Consider the following 19,874-nt stretch of genomic DNA (forward strand, 5'->3'; position numbering starts at 1 on the left):
TCTGTCAGCAGACCAGTCACAAAAACATGACTGCTCACCCAGATAATTTCATTTTGTCCTCCAGAAATGCTTCTGTAAGAATTTGATGTATTTTGAATTATTTTAACCCATGTACAGGCAAATTATTATTATTAAATGAACTGTTGTATGTCTGATGATTTTCTCTGCAGTTTGTTAGTCAAATGAGGCAAATATTCACTGTGATAAGCAGCTTGCAGGATAATAAAAATATAATTTTACTACATGGGAATGCATTCAGAGAGGGAGAATTGACTATGAATGTCAGTGGTTTTGTTAAAGATCAACAGCTCTCCTGCAAATAAATATTCCTTACACACTGGCAGGACAGGCAGCGTTCCTGGGATATTTATGTACACAGCAAAGCTGTGCAATTAATGCTTTTAAAGATCATTACCATGAAAGAGTAGATCAGCAGATAAAAACCTGGACAAGGCTTTCTTACATAATTAGAACTGTAAGTTTTGCTGGCAAAAACACATTTCAGCTTGAGAGGAGCAAAGAGCACTGGGAATAGAAGTCAGGAGTGTCACTGAATTCAGGAATATAAATGACCAAGTTTCACTAAATTCAAAATAATCCTGACCAAGTTTCACTGAATTTAAGAATACATCTGACCAAGGTTCTCTGAATTCAAGAATACACCTGAACCAATTTTCACTGAATTCAAAAATACACTTGACCAAGATTCACAGAATTCAAAAATACACCTGAGCAAGGTTCACTAAATTCAAAAATACTCCTGACCAAGTTTTACTGAATTCAAGAATACACCTGGCCAAGTTTCACTGAATTTAAGAATACATCTGACCAAGTTTCATTGAATTCAAGAATACACCTGAGCAAGGTTCAAAGAATTCAAAAATACACCTGACCAAGTTTCACTGAATTTAAGAATACACCTGAACCAATTTTCACTGAATTCAAGAATACACCTGACCAAGTTTCACTGAATTTGAGAATACACCTGACCAAGGAATTCAAAAATACACTTGACCAAGATTCACAGAATTCAAAAATACACCTGACCAAGTTTTACTAAATTCAAGATTACACCTGACCAAGTTTCATTGAATTTAAGAGTACACCTGGCCAAGGTGGAAGTGTTGATGATGCCACAGGATTTGTCCCCACACCATGCAGGCGTTTCCTTCCTCTGCAAAACCCTCCCAAAATTCACACTGATACCTAAAATAGGGGTCTAAATTTTTGTCTAAAATAGAGAGATTTCTCCTCCAGGGAAAGACACTGCAGTTGTGTCTGATTATCCCAACTGAGGGGAAAAACAACTTCATCTCCCAGCTAATTCCTGCATTCTCTGAGGCAGAAATGGCAGCAGCAATTTGAACATGGCACGAGAGAGTTCCACAGCAGCCTCAGGAAATAACGTGCACCCAATGTCAGCCACACCAAAATAATAAAGAGTGCAAGAACTGCAGAGGAGCTGCCCAAATTGGGGTGCCTTGGCCCCTCAAGCTGCAAATCCAGGAACTAAATAGGATTGAGATAATCAACTTAATAGTGGAAGAGCATTTTGCACATTACCCTGTGCATCCATCTGTAATTTGCTCTGCAGAAAGCAGCAGTTTTATTTTTGCTGCTTCTGAAAATCCCATTCCATCTTCCTGGCACTTGCCTGGGCAGCAAATTTCATCAGGAACAACATCCTTGGAATGGGATAAACAAGGAATTGCCTGCAGTGAGGAGCTTTATCCTGGGCAGCAACTGCTCATCTCTCACTGCTGAGTTCCAGCAAACTGCCTACAGATCTCAAAAAAAATCCCTAAAAAGAGAATTTAAAGCCATTGACAAGTTATTCCCCAGTAACAGATTAATGTGTCTGTGAGCAGATAAAAAGACTGATCAAACTCTCATTTTTGCCTTGAATAAGAACTTTTGTGCAGAGTTCTGATGTCTCCAGAGCTGCTACACCAGGACTGCCCTTGCTGGTTCCATACAGAGGCATCCAGGCCATGGCAAGGATGGCTCATCCCAGGGGAGTCTCAGAACACAAAAGGGCAGAGGTCCAAACAGCCAGGTGTGATTTTGGGATTCAAAAAACCCAGTGTGATTTTAAGAGCCAGGTGTGATTTTAAGGTCCAAAAAACCTGGTGTGATTTTGAGGTCTGAAAAGCCAGGTGTGATTTTAAGGTCCAGACAGTCAGGTGTGATTTTGAGGTCCAAGAAGCCAGGTGTAATTTTAAGGCCCCAACAGCCAGGTGTGATTTTTAAGCTCCAAAAAACCTGGTGTGACTCCAATGTCCTAACAGCCAGGTTTGATTTTAAGGTCCAAAAAGCCAGGTGTGATTTTAAAATACAAAAAACTCAGTGTGATTTTAAGCTCCAAAATACCTGATGTGATTTTAAGGCTCCATCAGCCAGGTGTAATTTTAAGGCCCTAACAGCCAGGTGTGATTTTAAGGTCCAAAAAACCCAGTGTGATTTTGAGGTTCAAAAAACCTGGTGTGATTTTAAGGCCCCAACAGCCAGGTGTGATTTTTAAGCTCCAAAATACCTGATGTGATTTTAAAGTCCAGACAAGCCAGGTGTGATTTTAAAATCCAAAAAACTCAGTGTGATTTTAAGGTCCAAAAAACCTGGTGTGATTTTAAGGTGCAAAGAGCCAGGTGTAATTTTAAGCTCAAAAAACCTGGTGTAATTTTAAGCTCCAAAAAACCTGGTGTGATTCTAATATCCTAACAGCCAGATTTGATTTTAAGGCCCAGAAGCCTGATGTGATTTTAAGCTCCAAAAATCCAGGAGTGAATTTAAGGTCCAAAATACCTGATGTGATTTTAAGGCCCAAAAGAGCCAGGTTCAGAAATTGGGACTGATTAAAACTACTTCAATAAATCACACAAACCCAAGCAGAGAATACAAAGATTTTTTGCTTTTTAAAAGACAAAATTACCACTTCCTCTTGAGCAAAGCAGTGCCAGAATATTTAGTCTAGTGTGCAAAAACAATAAACACTCCTGCTCTAAAAATCTAGAAATGTACAAAAGAAAAAAAAAAACACAAAAATATAAAGAGAAAAGCATTTGTAAAGCAAAGGTCGTAAAAAAAAAAGGTCAACAAAATAAAAGTCAGTTTTGTCCAAAAAAAAAAAAAGAAAGGGAAAAAAATGTAATCAAAAAAACAGGGTTATCAAAAAAAAAGTCATTAAAAAAGGCCATCAAAAAAAGGCAGTTTTGTAAAAAAAAGAATTTTTAAAAAGGGGAAAAAATGTAATCAGAAAAGGGGTTGTCGAAAAAAAATTAATAAAAAATGGTCATCGAAAAAAGTAATAAAAATATTAAGTCATCAAAAAAAAGTCATCAAAAAAAGTCATAAAAAAAAAGTCAGTTTTGTCCAAAAAAAATTTTAAAAACAGAAAGAAAATGTAATCAAAAAAAGATCATCAAAAAAAGTAATAAAAAGTCATCAACAAAAAGTAATTAAAAATAGTCATCAAAAAAAGTCATTAAAAAAGTCATCAAAAAATAATAAAAAAGGGTCATCAAAAAAGTCATTAAAAAAAGTCAATTTTGTCCAAAAAATTTTTTTAAAAAGGAAAAAAATGTGATCAAAAAAGAGTCATCAAAAAAAAAAGTAATAAAATAATGGTCATCAAAAAAGTAATAATAAAGAGTCATCAAAAAAAGTCATCAAAAAAAGTAATCAAAGAATAATAAAAAAGAGTCATCAAAAGTCATTTAAACAGTCAATTTTGTAAAAACCAATCTTTAAATGGAATAAAATGTAATAAAAACAAGGGTCATCAAAAAAAGTAATAAAAAAATAAAGAGTCATCAAAAAAAAGGTCATAAAAAGTCAATTTTTGTCCAAAAATTTTTTTTAAATTTTTTTGGATGACCCTTTTTTAATAATAAAAGGGTCTTCCAAAAAAAGTAATTAAAAATGGTCATGAACAAAAAGTAATATAAGAAGTCATCAAAAAAAAGGTCACTAGAAAAGGTCATTAAAAATGCCATCAAAAAAAGTCAGTTTTGTCAAAAAAAAAAAAGGGAAAAAATGAAATCCAAAAAAAGTCATCAAAAAAAAGTCACTTTGGTCAAAATAAATTTTTAAAAAAGGAAAAAAAATTAATCAAAAAAGGGGCCATAAGAAAAAAGTAATTAAAAAATGGTCATCAAATAACGTAATAAAAAATGGTCATCAAATAAAGTAATTTTAAAAAGTAATCATAAAAGGTCAAAATAAAAAGTAATAAAAAGGCCATCAAAAAACAAGTCCGTTTAAAAAAAAGGGGGAAAAAAAGGTAATAAAAAAACAAGGTTATCGAAAAAAAGTAATAAAAAAGGGTCATAAAGAAAGGTAATTACAAAATGGTCATTATCCTCCCTTACTCTTTCCAACTTGTGAAAAATGCTTGTGTTTTATGATTGGCTTTTTGCAAATATTCAAATGAATATTGTATGTGTTGTGTTAGAAAGTAATGCTGTGTTAATTCTCTTAAGTGCTGTGTTAAATATAATTTTAGGTTATAAAAATTGTTAAAATAGAAACGATGCTATGTAGGATACTTTTTTTTAAAAAAGGATTCACAGTGAGATAGCAGCCACAGGACACCTGAATCTTTCAGAGAAAAAGAATTTATTGCTCCATTATCAGAAGAAATGAACTTCTTCACACCTTGAAGATGCTGTCAGGATTCAGAGGAAGAAGCTGAGACTGCCCAGACAGAATCCTGTGTTTTGTGAAAAATGAATGTATTTTATGGTTGGCTTTTTGCAAATATTAAAATGAGTATTATATGTGTTGTGTTAGAAAGTTCTGCTGTGTTAGTGTGTTAAATATGGTTTTAGGTTATAAAAATTGTTAAAATAGAAACGATGGGATGTAGGATACTTTTTTTAAAGAAAGGACTCGCACTGAGCAGCCACAGGACACCTGAATCTTTCACAGAAAAAGAATTTATTGCTCTTTTACCATTAGAAATGAACTTCTTCCCACCTGGAAGATGCTGTCAGGATGCAGAGGAAGAAGCTGACACTGCCCAGACAGAATCCTGTGTTTGAATGGAATTTATGCATCATGTATGAGGTGTATGAATATGCAACAGGCTGTTGCTTTTAAGGGTTAATCCTCTGTTAACGTGGGTCCTTTTTCGGGCTTATTTTGCCCAGAAAAGGTACCCAGACATCCCTAACTCTTTATCTCTATTGTCTCATATTGTTCTAATTCAAATTGTCCAAATTATTACTACTCTAATTGTATTACTATTTTTATCATCATTTTATTACTATTAAACTTTTAAACTTTTAAAAACAAGCAACTGGCGTTTTTCACACAACTGCCACTAACTCTGCCAGTTAAAAACCTGCACCTTCTTTGGTACACATGTAAAATTCTGGTGTGAAATGAGGGAATTATTCAGTACTCAACCAAAATTTAAACTTTTAGGATGAGAAATGTGTGTTCCCTAAGATTCTCACTGAGAATTCCCTGAGATTCTCACTGCAAATACTCTTGATGGGTTTTCTATTTTATTTTGTACTTGCTGAAGGTACCTTGTTAAAGAGAATTCCAGTGAAAACCCAGAATCTTCTTTTGAATCTCTGCCAGAAATTCATCAGGTTCAGCTTTGCAGGAACAGCTCTTAAGTATTTCAAAATGCTGGTTTCTCACAGGAAAAAAACAAACAAACAAGCCAGTCCTCTAAGCTGAACAGTGTTTTTGTAATTAATTCCCAAACTGAAGTGGCACATTTAAGACCTTTTCTTGCTGGGGAATTCAAAGAGTGGCTGCCTGGGAATCCATCAGGCATTTTCCAGCCTTGGACCATTATTATTAGAGCCTTGCCAAGTCTAAAAATTTCATTGATGCTGTCATAATATTTAGCATTTCTCTTAACAGCCTGACTTCCCCAGATGAGATATTTTGGGATGTAAAAAAAGCACTTTTGTTGTGAATGCTGAGATTCCAGCGCTGACTGGGGAGGAAAAGCTGAGAACACAAACCTTCAGAAAGCCTAAAGTTATAAGGCAAGTAAGACAAACCATATTTATTTTTAAAAAGTTTGTAGTTCTTGACTCAACCTCCACACACTCCAGAGGCGTGGAGGTTGAAGTTTGCTTTCTGTTAATTTGTTTTATTTCATAACCAACCAAAATCACCTCCAAATGTTTGAATACCACTGATTCCTGTCACTCTGCCATTTCTCTTTTCAGTTCCACAACATCTGAGCAAGCTCTGTGCACAGAATCCCTGAATGTGGATGAAATCCTGCCAGGCCATGAGGAGCACACACAGTGGGGGTGTTTGGTGACACTTTCACCTCATCCCATCACATCCCAGGAAATGACACTGATCACATCCCAGAGATGTTATGGTTATCTGGACACCTCCAAACTTCAGAGGGCTTTCTGTTTGAGCTGGAGATTCAAATTATTACTAACAAATTATTACTAATAGTTAGAAAATTAGAATTTATCAAGGAGCAGTTCAAAAAATTAAATACATATAGTGCCTTTTGTAAGTGTTTTGAGAGGCTAATTTTCCTTCTCTTGCTTTCCAACATTGAAATAAGACAATTTATACAGTTTATACAGAAATAAGCAGCTTAGAATAGGCTAGGATAAAGAAAATAAGAAAATATGCTATTTTTGCATAACACATGTGAAAATTAATTCTTATTAACATCTAAAATATTGTGCTATCATCAAACTTCCATCATTCACTGCCACCAGTCAAGAGCTGCAAGACAAAAGCTGCCCACATAATTATCCTGTAATGGTGTTAGCTCCTAGAAACTGCTAATTGGCAAGGCTTCATCTCAGCAGTGAACCAGGGGAAGCCACAGCAGAGTTTTTCCAGCTGGGCTTCCACCTGGAAGGACACCATGGACAGGAGTGTCACTGCCTTTGCCACAGCCTGGCACTGAGCTCTGCTGGGTCCCCAGTGCCCTTGGTGGTGGCCACAGGGAGGCTTCCATGGGATCACAGTGCTTTGGGTTAAAGGGGACCTTAAAGCTCACCCAGTGCCACCCCTGCCATGGCAGGGACACCTTCCATCCTCCCAGGGTGCCCCCAGCCCTGCCCAGCCTGGCCTTGGGCACTGCCAGGGATCCAGGGGCAGCCACAGCTGCTCTGGGCACCCTGTGCCAGGGCCTCCCACCATCACAGGGAAGAATTTCTTGCATTTAATATCCAGCATAAATTTCCCCTCTTTCAGTTTGATCCCATTTCCCCTTGTCCTGTCACCACAGTTCCTGACTGAGTCCTCTCCCGCTTCTCTGCAGCCCTTTCACACCCTGGGAAGGTGCTGGGAGGTCTCCACACAACAATTCCTCCTCAATGTCCCACTCTGGCAGTGTCAAACCATTCCTGCTTATCCTGCCATCCATCCCTTGTCCCCAGTCCCTCTGCAGCTCTCCTGGAGCCCCTTTAGGCCCTGCAAGGGGCTCTGGGCTCTCCTCAGAGCCCTCACCTGTCCAGCCCCTCCTTCAGGCTCTGCATCCCTGCTCCACACTCTGGGGGTGATTCAGAGCAGCTCCAGCCTCCTGCTCACCAGCTCTGCTGCAGCCCTGGGCTGTCTCAGGGAAAAGCAAAACCCTGACAGCATTGATGCTCTGCATTCTGCATTCTCCTGTTGGTTTCACACACTTTGTGCCAGGAGTTCCAGTTTGTTCCACCTGGCTGCAAACACGATGGGAAGTCAAGGATGAGATTGCTCCAGCTTTTAAAATCATCCATTTTTAAGCAGTGGCAAGATTTTACTTAAAAGCCCACTCACATCCACACCTTCCTGGCTGCAAAATTCAGGCCACAACCTGCTACCCCCAAAGTCTCTGGGACAAACATCACATACCCAAAAAGCAGAAATGGCAACGTAATTTTTGGGTTTTGGGATAGACAGAGAGACCTGAATGATATAAATGCAAAGCCAAACACATCCCAGTCCAGATAAACTCTCCACAACTCAGCACAAGTCTAAGTAAAAGAGGGTTAAACCAAACTGATGATTTGCATCATCTGCAAATTATAGTTTTTGAATTAGCCTAGGAGCAGGATTCAGTAATTAGGCCTGGAGTTTAATAAAGTACTAGAATCCAATATTTAATGTATTTTGAGAGAAAAAAAATCAACACAGTAGCTGCAAACATGCCAGGCTTTCCTCCTGACAGGGTACAGGAACAGAGGAAGGATGTATTGCATCAAATACAGTTACCAAATCATGTATTTCAGAATCACAGAGTTTGGGGATTTTTTTATGCCACTTTTTAGAGCAGTTTTTAAAAAGGAGTTTATGAATACCACCACGGCTCCCAAACTGTTTTAGACCTGAGGATCTTGTCTCCAAAAATTTCTGCTAAACACAGGTAGGGTAAAATGCAAAGATCTAATTAAAAAGAGCAATTATCACTTTTCCCAAGGCAGATGATGAATGCCCATCTCATTAACCTCGGGGGAAGATGAAGCACTCAGGCCTGCACTGCCATCAATATTCCTGCACTGAAACGCTGGGTTATGGAGAAGCTTGGAACTCAAATGTCGGATCTCAAGATCTCAGTCCTGAGATGCTGAGCCACCGAGACCACCTTGGGGGTCTCGGGAGTCCTGGAATGTTGCCAGAAGTGTCTGGTGGCTGCACTTTGATCCTACACAGGAGACGACAAGGATGAGGGCTTCACCAGGGTGAATGGTGAAGGGATTAGTTAATTAGAGGGTGAGACACAGGGTTTAGGATTTATGTACAGGGGGGTTTGGAGGAGTAAGATGGAGGAATTGGGGCGTGTCCTGTCCTTCTTCTTCTTCCTCTTCTCCTCCATCTTCTTTGGCCACGGTGGCACTCTTGGATTGGTTATTACTGAGAGTGCACCGAGTTATAAGAATAGATGGTATTGGGGAAAAATGATAAATATTGTATACGTAACAATGGGTATAAAGATAGGTGGCTGCCCAGGAGGGCAGACAGTGTGCTCATGGCTGGCTGCTGAGCAGAGCTCTGTTCGGCTGAAAGAACATCTTTTAGATAAACAATTAATAAACATAAAAACCGAAAAAAGAACTGAAGCCTCTTCTCGTCCTTCGATACGCGGGCTGTCCCAAGGCCAACCCGGGCCTTTCCAGGCCCCTCAAACAGCCGAGATAACCGGACACTCAAACATCAATTTCCCATTAAACTGTGACTTAAAACACAGAGAGAGCAGGCTGAGGGCCTGGAGATGGGCTGGGAGTGCTGCAGGACTCCCTGCACAGCCCCTGATGATTCATGCAAACAAAACCAGGGGCACATTTGATTCTGGGAGCAGAATCACCTCTCTTGGCAAGCAGGACCAAACCTGTCAGAGGCCTCACACACACTCACAGGGTTTCACCCTCTGAATCCCTGCCTGTGCCCAGAGCTGAGGCTGCAGCTTTGGAGCACCCAGAACCATCCTGGCCCTCCTCCCTGCTGCCATGGGCTCAGTGATGAGCCCTGTGCCCCTCAGATGTTATCACAGGTACTGTGATAACAGAGCTGCCCTTCCTCCTCCTTCCTATCAAATTCCTGCCTCCCTCTCCCAGCCAGCTCCAGCATTTGTGTGGTTAAGTGTGGAAAATAACTTTTTTCTCTGTTTTTTTTTTTTTTGATAAGAGTTGGGTTTTGTCTGGCTCAGCAAGTTAATCCAAGTTCATGGCCTGCCCACACAAACAGCAAGAGCAGCACAGAGGAACAGGCAGGGCCGCTCCTGGAGCAGCCTCACTCAGCCAGGCCCAGCTCTGACACCAGAACCCTCCAGCTGCAGGGAAATCACATCTACAGACTGATGGGACGGCTTAAAAAAGGTAAAGGGATGTAAGGAGTTCATTTCCATCACAAACCATCACCCGAGGCAGCACTGAGAGCCCCAGGTGGGCCCCTCAAATCAAAGCCCAAGCACCTGGTTGGTTTGGTTTTGGTGCTGGGTGAAGTGTTCTCTCTCCAGGAACAGCCTGAATTATACAGAAGGAGTCTAGCAGTGGATTTGCATCTATTTTGTGTACTTAGGGCTGGGAAAAAACCTAACACTGTATTTATGTACAGTGAAAAGAAAAACTTTTGACATCAGGAGAGAAAACTGCTCACTGACAGAAACCAGAACAGAGGGAAAATCCATGAAATGTCACTCTACTGCTAAAGCCTGAATGTATTCTGGCACAAAATTGTTTTTTTTCACCCATTCTGCTGTTTGTAGCCCTAGTGTTAACTAACAGACAGGTAAGATCAGGGGCAGGCAGGCACAAAAGAGCATCCACTCACCCCAGATCTGAACCTGAAGGAGCTGCTGGTAACACCGGCACTCCAAAGCAGCCCTGAGCGTCCCTCCCTCCTGTAATTATCACACCGAGACATAACCTGAGCTTCAGGCTCCAGGAGAAACAGACTGCGGGATCGTTATACCCGAGGCAGTCACTGCTCAAGGCATTAACCCTTTGTTGTCTGTGTGCTTGTGCTATTCCTCTGTCGTAGAGTGACATTCTGATGCTTGTATCCCCATTTGTGTGTTCTGTTCATGCTGGATATCATGTTCTGTGCCATCAAAACTGGCTCTGAAGAGTGAAAGTTTTGTTTTGGTTTTGTTATCAGTCACTCCCCCACGGCGGGTGGGACACATAGACAGGGCAGTACATGGTGCTGCTGTTGCTTTTTGCTTTGCTCCTGCTTTTTGCTTCTGCTCATTAGTTAGTAGCTAAGCAATCCAATTTTTCCCTGTTTTTCCTTTCCTTTTTTTTGAACTACTCGAGCCTGCTCTGGACCGGGACCTGGGAACACCCAGAGTTTGCACCTTGTGGCTGCAGCAGCTGCCCCAGCACAGGAGGGACTGAGAACAGAGTGACCACTCCCAGAGAGACTTTCTGAATTTGTCATCTTTGTCAGAGTGGTGTCATCCAGTATTGTTCATTCTGTGTGCTGGGGGTGCTGTGCCTGTTAAATAAACAGGTTCTTTCCACTTCTCTCTGAGGAATTCTTCCCAAACCGGTTGGGGGCAGAGGCTGTGTGGGTTTGCTTTCTGGAGGGTTTTCTCCCAAATTTGCCCTAAACCAGGTCACTCTGGCAGCTCAGCTTTGCGTGATCAGCCACAGGAACAGAAACAGCAGAGCAGCAGAGATTAGGATCAGCTTCAACTCCCCTGAAACTGAACCCAGAACCGCTGGAGTAGATGGAGCAGCTCAGTTTGTATCACGAGGTTTGGGCACTGAGAAAACATCCCAGCTGAAACAACGGCACGGACGAACTGGAGCGGAATAAAAGGAGGCAGCGGCAGCAGCACGGGGCTCCCAGAGCATCAGGCTCACAGCTGCACTCTGCTTTTGTTAGAGCAAAGTTGATTTTCAGGGCAGATGTAAAATGAGGGAGGTACCGGCTGAGCAGTGTTTAAATCAGTCAGCAGTGGTGCTGCTGTGAGAAATTCATTGAGGAGCAAATCGCTACTCACGAGGTAGAGCTGAAGTGTGGGAGGGTTTCTCAGAGGGGAGGGACAAAGCCCAGAACGCTGTTTTCAAAAGACTGAACGTTTCCATGAGAACACAAAGCACAAGCATAGCCCAAGTTCCTCCCAGAAGAAGGAAGAGTAACTTGCCTGTTTCCAAACAACCCTTCCAATGATGATTAATCTTGAGAGTTTTTCATCCCATGGACAAAACACGGCGAGGACATTAAAGCCATCACTGCTGCTCTCCCCAGCACACTCAGAACTTTTCATACAAGATTAAAGCCTCCCATGCCAAGAAACAACACAGACTGAGGAAATTTCTACTGCAAAGTTCCTTATTATAACATCAGAATGTCCTGAGTTGTTTGGTTACACAGCCTGGATACCCTAAATACAGATTACAAAAAACAAACACATAAAACAAGTTCATAAATTAACAACACCCTGCATGTGCTTGGGGCAGGCACAGGAACCAGAAACCTCTAAATTTCTAAGATTAAGCTTTCCTTAGACTCCAGAAGTGCAGCAGGAATGAGTGAATGAGCCTTTGGAAAGCGGCTCACTTGGCACCTGAACAATCACGCAGTGTGCCGGGCAGCTCAGAATGTTTCCTTTTGTTTCCTCAAGTGTTCCAGACACCCCCTTTCCTCTGGGACAGCAAAAACGCCATTCCAGGTTTTCCCAAGGTGATTTAAGCTTCCAGGTAAGCTCCCTGCACCATTCTTTTACCTCATTTTGGCTGTCCCACAGCAGCTTCCAAGACTGCCCAGCTGAGATCATAAATGTGCAACATACACAGGAGATCCTCCAGGAGCAGCAGGGATTCCAGGGTGAAGTGATTAAATCTTGGAGAACTAAGCCTAAGGATTCTCTAAATTTAATTTTTTAAAAGCTGATCCAACACTTAAAATAATCTCTAGCTAATTATCTTTCATTCAGTTTTACTTGAAAGCATTTTAACTATACCAAAGTATTTCTATTAAAATGACATATTTTCACATATAAAACCAATATATTTTTATATTCAGTTGAAATATGGATTTAAGTGACTTAGCATCAAAATCGCATAGATAATGGATTATAAAACAACCTAAGGTCAGAGAAAATCCAGTATCTGGCTGTCAAAAAATGCAATTTGTAGGAGCTCAGCTGATGAACTCAGAAAAACTGAGTGTGTCCTGAGGGGAATTCAGTTCCCAGCAAGGCACAGACAATCAGCTGCCTTAACTCCCAGCCCAGTGAGAACAGTTGGCCTCTCAGTTCCAGAAATGGAAAAAGAGTGGTTTCCTTTTCCAGCAGAAACCCATCCCTGCCCCTCTCCTATTCACAGCTCCTTAATTACTCCTGTGCGGCTGCAAGGCCTCAATTAGCGTGAGCCGGAGCCCCGCCGTGGATGGGCAGGTTCTCCTCCTTCCTCCGCCTCCAAGGAAATTCAATCCCTCCCCTGGCCGGGTTCTGAAGGGCAGCACACCGAGAGATGCCTTTACAGCAGGGAGACAAAGCTGAACAGAAAGTTTAGCAGTTCAAACACCCAGTGTGACCCAGGAGATGAAGAAACTGCAGAGACACATTTTAGTTATTGCCACAAGAACCACAGCTCAGGCTCACTTCTTAGAACTGATGCAATGTATTTGGTTTAGAACTGACTTGGTTAAGCCTCAAGTCAGGCTCAGCTGAGGTCACTGATAATCCCCGAGCCCTCATGAGCCAGCTCCATCCACGTCACCCACACACAAGGAAGTTCTGGAGTCTGCAAGGAGCTCAAAGTGCTGACTGAAGGAGTGACATGAAACTCCTGAGGGTAATTACTGCCCATGAACCCTTGCCAGACGTGTTTGCAGCTCCCCGTGTCACAGGCAGAGCCACTCCTGCTCCTGCACAGAGAGGGCAACAACATCCACACAGAAATCACGATGTGCTTTCCTGGAAACTTTTACTGCCAAGCTAAAACAAGGAAGAAGTTGGTTTTCAGAGCACTGGAATATGTAATGTGACAACTGCCTTATCTCCAGACTCATCAAGCAAAGCCAGACCTGCCTGGGGAAGTCAAGTTCCACCTGGGAAACAGCAATTTCGTTAATTAACCTAAGAGTGTGTGTGGAAGAGCCTCTTGCAGGGGGCTGAGCAGTGGGAATAACCCCCAAAACGAACACTGCTTCCAAAAGAATGAATATTTCCATAAGAACATAAAACAAACACAAACATAACCCAAGTTATTCCCAGAAGAGGGAACATTAACTATTAAATCTATGTTTATTTTCAACAGCTCTTACCAAAAGTTCTGAGTGTTTTGAGAAGAGCAGGAGTTGCAGCCTGAATGTGTGTGCTGTTTGTTGTCTGTGGGATATTAACTTACCTATTTTACAGACACCCTTTTAACGCTGGCAGTTTTCTCCCTAGAAATTCTTCACCCCAACAACAAAAAACAACCAACACAAACATTCAGGCTGTAACTCCTGTCCTCCCCAGCACGCTCAGAACTTTTGGCACGACGTGATGAAAATAAACACAGATAGCAAAGACTTTTGTGGGTTGGAATTAAAACCACCAGCAAGGTAAATCAAGGGCTGACTGCAGGGTGCTGCCCTGCTTTTCCCTTTTCTTTTGAAGGCTATTTCCCTGAGCTCTCCCCACAGTGAGGGGCAGGAACACTACGGCGGAGCCGGGCACTATCGCGACATGGGAGTCACGAGATTCCCACACGGGGCAGCCCCAGGGGAAGGGAAGGGAAGGGAAGGGAAGGGAAGGGAAGGGAAGGGAAGGTGTCCTCCCCTCAAGAGTGAGGAAACCCGGCTGGGGCGGGAACGGCGCCGGGAGGGCGGTACGGCCGCCGAGAGACAGGATAATGCCAGTAAGTACAAAATAAAGGCACTACGGTACAAAACTAAAGGCTCTGGGTGTAAAACACAGCAGCACAGCCGCGCCTGCGCTGGCCAAGGCCCTCCCGACCTGTTGCCCGCGTTCGGCGCGGCCCGGTCCGGCCCCCCCCCCGCTCACCGCGCTTGTTTTTGGTGCCGTGCTTGCGGGCCGCCGCCAGCTCCTGCTCGATCTTCTTCTCCAGGAACTCCTGCTTCTTGCTCAGCATCTCCTCCGTGTCGCGGAGCCGCTGGATCGCCTCCTGCGGGGACGGGCCCTTCCCGCCGCCCTTCCCGCCGGCGCCCGTCCCGAACAGCTTCCCCAGAAGCCCCGACATGGCTGCGCGGGGCCGGGCCGAGGCCGTGCAGCTGCGGTGCCCGCTCCCCTTGCTCCGCTCCCCGCACACACCGACCCGAGGCCCGAAGCCGCCGCTGCCGCCGCCCGACTCCGCCCGCTCGCCTCGCCCCGCCGCCCCCGCACCGCCTACAACTCCCGACGTGCCTTGCGCCGCAGCGCCGCGCGCGCCGGCGGGCTCTGCGCGCGGGGGCTGCTGGGAGATTGAGGCGCGACCGCAGCGAGGCGCGGGGCACGCCGGGAAGGCGGTGCCTCCCAGCAGAACCCGGCAGTGGCGCTGGGGCGCGTGCCGTTACGTGGATGGTGACGTCACGGAAAGCGTGACATCACGCGCGCTGCCGGGCCGGGCTGCGGCCGGGACGGAGCGGGGATGGAGCGGGGGCGGCTGCGGCGGAGCGGCTCCGGCGGGCGGCGATCGGGCAGGGGACACACGAGGGCACGGCCCAGGGAGCCGTGGGTGAAGCGTCACAGAGTGATTGGAGTTGGAAGAGCCCGGCAAGGTCACTGAGGGGTTCACCTGGGCCCGAGCCACGCCGTGTCCCCAGCCCAGAGCGCCGCGTCCTGTCCTTCCTTGGACGCTCAGGGACGGGGACTCCGAACCTCCCTGGGCAGCCCCTGACAATACCTGGTGTTAAAAACAGGCTATCAACTACTTTACAACAGTTTCTAATCCATTTTTAACAGCTGCCAACTTTTTCCATCAATAAATTCTTCATAATACCCATCCTGGCCCAGCCTGAGGCCGTTCCCTCTGACAGCCGACACCCCGGCTGTCCCCTCCTGTCAGGAGCTGTGCAGAGCCACAAAGCCCCCCCGAGCCTCCTTTTCTCAGGCTGAGCCCCTTCCCAGCTGCTCCCGGTGCTCCATTCCCCTCCCTGGACACATCTGAAGTGCCCAGGGGAGCAAAGCCTCCTGTCAGTGCCAATCCTCTCCTCCTCCAGCACCCATCCCCACGCCCGAGTGACTCCCCTCTATGTACCCCTCAAGCCTGCTCCAGTGTCGAGATATTTATTCTTTCAAACTTCCTTTTCTGGTGTGCCAACTGTACAGAGGCAAGTGTTTAAATCCACAATTACCAGCAGGGATGTTTAGTGGGTGGTGACTCACTGTGAGCTCATTTCCTGGACACATAAAGCACATGCTCTGAGCTGTGGGGGCAGCATGGACATTCTGTAATGGAATCCATCATTTCACAGACAGAAATACCTACAGACAAAATCCCATGAGGAAACCAAGTTTTGAGTCCCTCAGCCTGCTGACAACTGGATACTTTTGATTTCTCTTTCTTTATGCTTGGCCTCAACCACCTGTAAAAGTGAGAAACCGCATCTCCAGTCACAGCAGGGTTGTGACAACAGAAAATTAATAACAGGCTTAGATAATGATAATGTTTGTCACTGGAAATCACCCAAGAAAATTGATCACTGCTTTGGAGCAGGGCTGGGATATCACACATCACATGGAAAAGAGGAAAATGGACCCAAACAAATGCTGGTTGAGTTAGAGAGCTTTTTTTGTGCCCTGAGAAAGAGGGAAAAGCAGTGCTCTAGGAAACACAAAGAATGGCCTACATAGCAGGTGGGAGCTGAGCAACAGATCCCTGTAATGGCTCCTGCCCTGTTCCACCTCCCTGACACTGCAGGTGGGTGGGAAAGGCAAATACACAGAAAAAAATCACTGAGGCTGATGGAAACACTGCCAGGGCAGGACAGCTCCAGCTGACAGCACAGGAGGCTGAGGAGGACACAGGAGAGATGTCTTTTATGTGCCCTTTGCTTCCTCCCACTCAAGTGTCTGCTGTCACTGAGCACCAAACACCTTTGCTCTGATCCACTTCTCCCTGGGCATGGCTCTGGTGCTGGGGCTCTCCTGGGAACTTCCAGAAGATGCTTCTGGAGCTGGGTTTGTAAAGAAAACAGCAGTGCCCAGGTGTGGAAACCCAGGGCAGAGGGAATATTTCTGTGTCTGCTCTGGGGTGCCCTGACCCCCAGGGCAGCACTGACTCTGACCCTCATTCATGGAGAAAGTTTCCTAAACTCCAGAATAGACTGGAATTCACAAAAGTGTGCAATAGATTATAGAGAGCAGTGTAGGTGTATCATTTGGTGAGAAATTGAGGGTTTGGGATTTTTAGTGTGTTGTGGATGGAAGCAAGATGGAGGGCACAGGGTGTCATCCTGGGCTTCTTCTTCATGCTGCTTCTTCCTCCTTCTCCATGGGTTTGGTGGCATTTTGTAATCGGGCAGAAAAGTCCCCATTGCAGCTCTGTGGGATCAGTTATTGGGTTAAAAGGAGAAATAATCCAGGTGTCAGCTCTTAATTGGACAGTTTAGCTTTAAAAGACCTTGGAACAGGACATGGTTGCCATTTTGTGCCTTCTAATGAAAAGCTGCTGAACTCTCAGTAGTGAGACTGTTTTACTGATAAGAAATAATAAACACCTGAGTCTGAACATGAATTACGGCCTCAAGTGCCTCAGTCCAGAGCCAGAGAAATCCACAACTGGGACCCCCACACCCAGGACACAGGGAGAAAAGCAGCACCTCTGATCCACCCCAGCCCATGGGCAGGGCTCTGCCAGGGAAACAGAAATGGAGGGAATTTGGGCAGAAATCTTCCCTGCAGCAAATGGAAGAGCTTGTAGACACCTGAGTTTGCAGGAGCTGAGGCAGCTGGACAAGAGCAGAGCAGGGAGGACAATCACTCCAAGAGGACAATCATTTTGTCCAGGATAAAACTTGTTCTGGTTCAACACAGCCCCATATGCAAACACCTATCAAACACCCAGGGTGGCATCTCTGAGCCCTGGTGTCCCACAGGTGTGTCAGGGGAAGTCCCCAGCCTTGTGTCCCTCAGCAGCCACACTCAGGGCAGCTGGGTGGCTCTGCTCCCATCCCCAGTGGGTTCCAGCATCCCACTGAGCTGGGGGAAAGCAGCATTTGGGAAGGGCAGGCCAGGTCTGGGTGCAGATCCTTGCCCTGAAGCCAGTGCAGGCTGTGGCAGTGCAAAAGCAGAGGCTGGGGGCAGTACAGGGACAAGGAGCACTGGAGCAGGCAGCAGCACCCCTGCCTGGGCTCCAGACCCAGCCCTGCACAATGGGAATTTTCAGTTTCTGGCTTTGGGATTCCTGCTTAGGAAATCAGAGAAGCCAAGAGGATATCAAATGTCCCAGTGACACCAGCCCAGACAGGGCTTGTGAGCTGGAGGAGCTGCACCCACACATCAGCACCCCAAAATAGACCTGAGTGCATAGGCCACACGATGACACCTACAGAGGGACAGAGGGGAGGGAAATAGGAAATGTATATTTAGCCAACTATTTCCTGATCCTGTTCCCCTCCTGGGAGAGCAGGGTAAAACAAACACTGTGGGTAAATAAACTGCCCTGCAAACAGACAGGAGCTTTCACAGAAGCACGGGCACACCTAAGGAGGAAAGACCACCTGGATGTCCCCAGCCCAGTCAGCTCATGCCAAGCACATCCACCCAGGGCAGGATACTCTGTGAAAATTGGTGATGAGGTCTCAGGATCTCTCTGCAGCCTCCTTCCTTGTACCGAGTCAGATCCTGGAATCAAAGAGTGGTTTGGGTTGGAAGGGACCCCAAAAATCATCTCATCCCACCCCCTGCCATGGCAGGGACACCTTCCACTGTCCCAGGCTGCTCCCAGCCCTGTCCAGCCCGGCCTTGGGCACTGCCAGGGATCCAGGGGCACCCTGTGCCAGGGCCTGCCCACCCTCCCAGGGGAGAATTTCCTCCTCGTATCACATTTAAATCTTCCATCAGCTTGAGGCCATTCCCCCTTGTTCAGGCCCTTGTGAAAAGTTCCTTTAAGTACTGGCAGTTGCCACATTTCAACACATCCCTGTCACCTCTGTTCCCATTCCTGTGCACCCCTGCAGCCTGGCCCCACCTTCTCCACCTCCTTCTATGAGGCAGGGACAAGACTTCTCCTTAACTTCATGTAAATCCTCACCAACCCCTTCTCCCAGCCTCCCCTGGAAGCCCTGAGCTCCATTTCCTCCCACCCACCAACAGCTGGAGGTGCAAAATCATCAAAAAAGTGAAATGAGCAGAAAGTTAGGAAGTAAGTGAGCAAAGTGATGTGGTGGCAGACCCATGCAGACTGTGACTGTGTGACAGTGTCCCAGCAGTGACAGTGGAAGCCATCATTACACAGAGCATTCAGGAAGCACAGTGCGCAGCCCTCTGCAAGCTGCTGGTTTTGAGATTTTAAGAATTAAGGAAAGAGACAAGAAAAACACCTTGAGGTCAAAAAATGGGTTGGATCAGACCAGTCTGACCAGTAATGCTGGGCTGACTGCTGCAGTGACCAGAGCAGGCACAGAGTCCCAGACACAGCCAGCATTTCCATAGCCAGGACTGACTGACCCTTGCCAGCATTTCCATAGCCAGGACTGACTGACCCCTGCCAGGGTTTCCAGACCCAGGACTGACTGACCCTTGCCAGCATTTCCATAGCCAGGACTGACTGAACTCTGGATAAGCAGGCTGGGAATGCAGCACTTTGCAGCCACAGACACCTCAGTAGCTCATCACACAAACTCCCCTGGGAAAGCTCAGCTTGGCTTGCCCTCCCCTTGGAGCAGGGAGAAAGAAAGGGAGAGCAGAGCATGGGGACACACATCCCAGCAGGGATGAGCAGGTCTGGGTGCAGATCCTTGCCCTGAAGCCAGTGCAGGCTGTGGCAGTGCAAAAGCAGAGGCTGGGGCAGTACAGGGACAAGGAGCACTGGAGCAGGCAGCAGCACCCCTGCCTGGGCTGCAGACCCAGCCCTGCACAATGGGAATTTTCAGTTTCTGGCTTTGGGATTCTTGCTTAGGAAATCAGAGAAGCCAAGAGGACATCAAATGTCCCAGTGACACCAGATTTCCTTGCTGCTGAACCACATCAACTCCCCATGAAACTGCTGACAAGCACTGAGCTGAGGGAATGTAGAAGCAGCTGCCAGAGCTTTCTGCAGCACCTGGCCCACAGCTGACAGTGGGACATTGGCTCCTGGAGGCATCACAGGTTTCCTGTGTGACCTGGCCAGGTCACCTCACCCAGCCCTTAGTGAGCACAGGGGTCACATTGAACTGCTCCCAGGGATTGACTCATTGATGTCAAAGGCACTCAGAAATTCCTGGATCTGGGGAAAAACCATGAACAAACACTGTGGAGAGAACAGCACCCAGACAGAAGAGCATCACCCCCCACCCCCACAACACACTGAGTCCACAGG

At 45.7% G+C, this 19,874-nt stretch overlaps 1 protein-coding gene across 1 annotated transcript in view; it reads right to left on the minus strand.

Annotated features, from left to right (window-relative positions):
* The window catches only part of CHMP4B (charged multivesicular body protein 4B), a 28,958-nt gene extending 14,201 nt beyond the window's left edge, over positions 1-14,757 (minus strand). Inside the window, exon 1 of the mRNA XM_074553496.1 lies at positions 14,417-14,757. Within this exon, the coding sequence (XP_074409597.1) occupies positions 14,417-14,612 (196 nt within the window). The 5' untranslated portion in view covers positions 14,613-14,757. The remainder of the gene's footprint in view (positions 1-14,416) is intronic.
* Positions 14,758-19,874: the final 5,117 nt, after the last annotated feature.

This window comes from Zonotrichia albicollis, chromosome 17 (assembly GCF_047830755.1).
Source record: "Zonotrichia albicollis isolate bZonAlb1 chromosome 17, bZonAlb1.hap1, whole genome shotgun sequence".
Taxonomy (NCBI): Eukaryota; Metazoa; Chordata; class Aves; order Passeriformes; family Passerellidae; genus Zonotrichia; species Zonotrichia albicollis.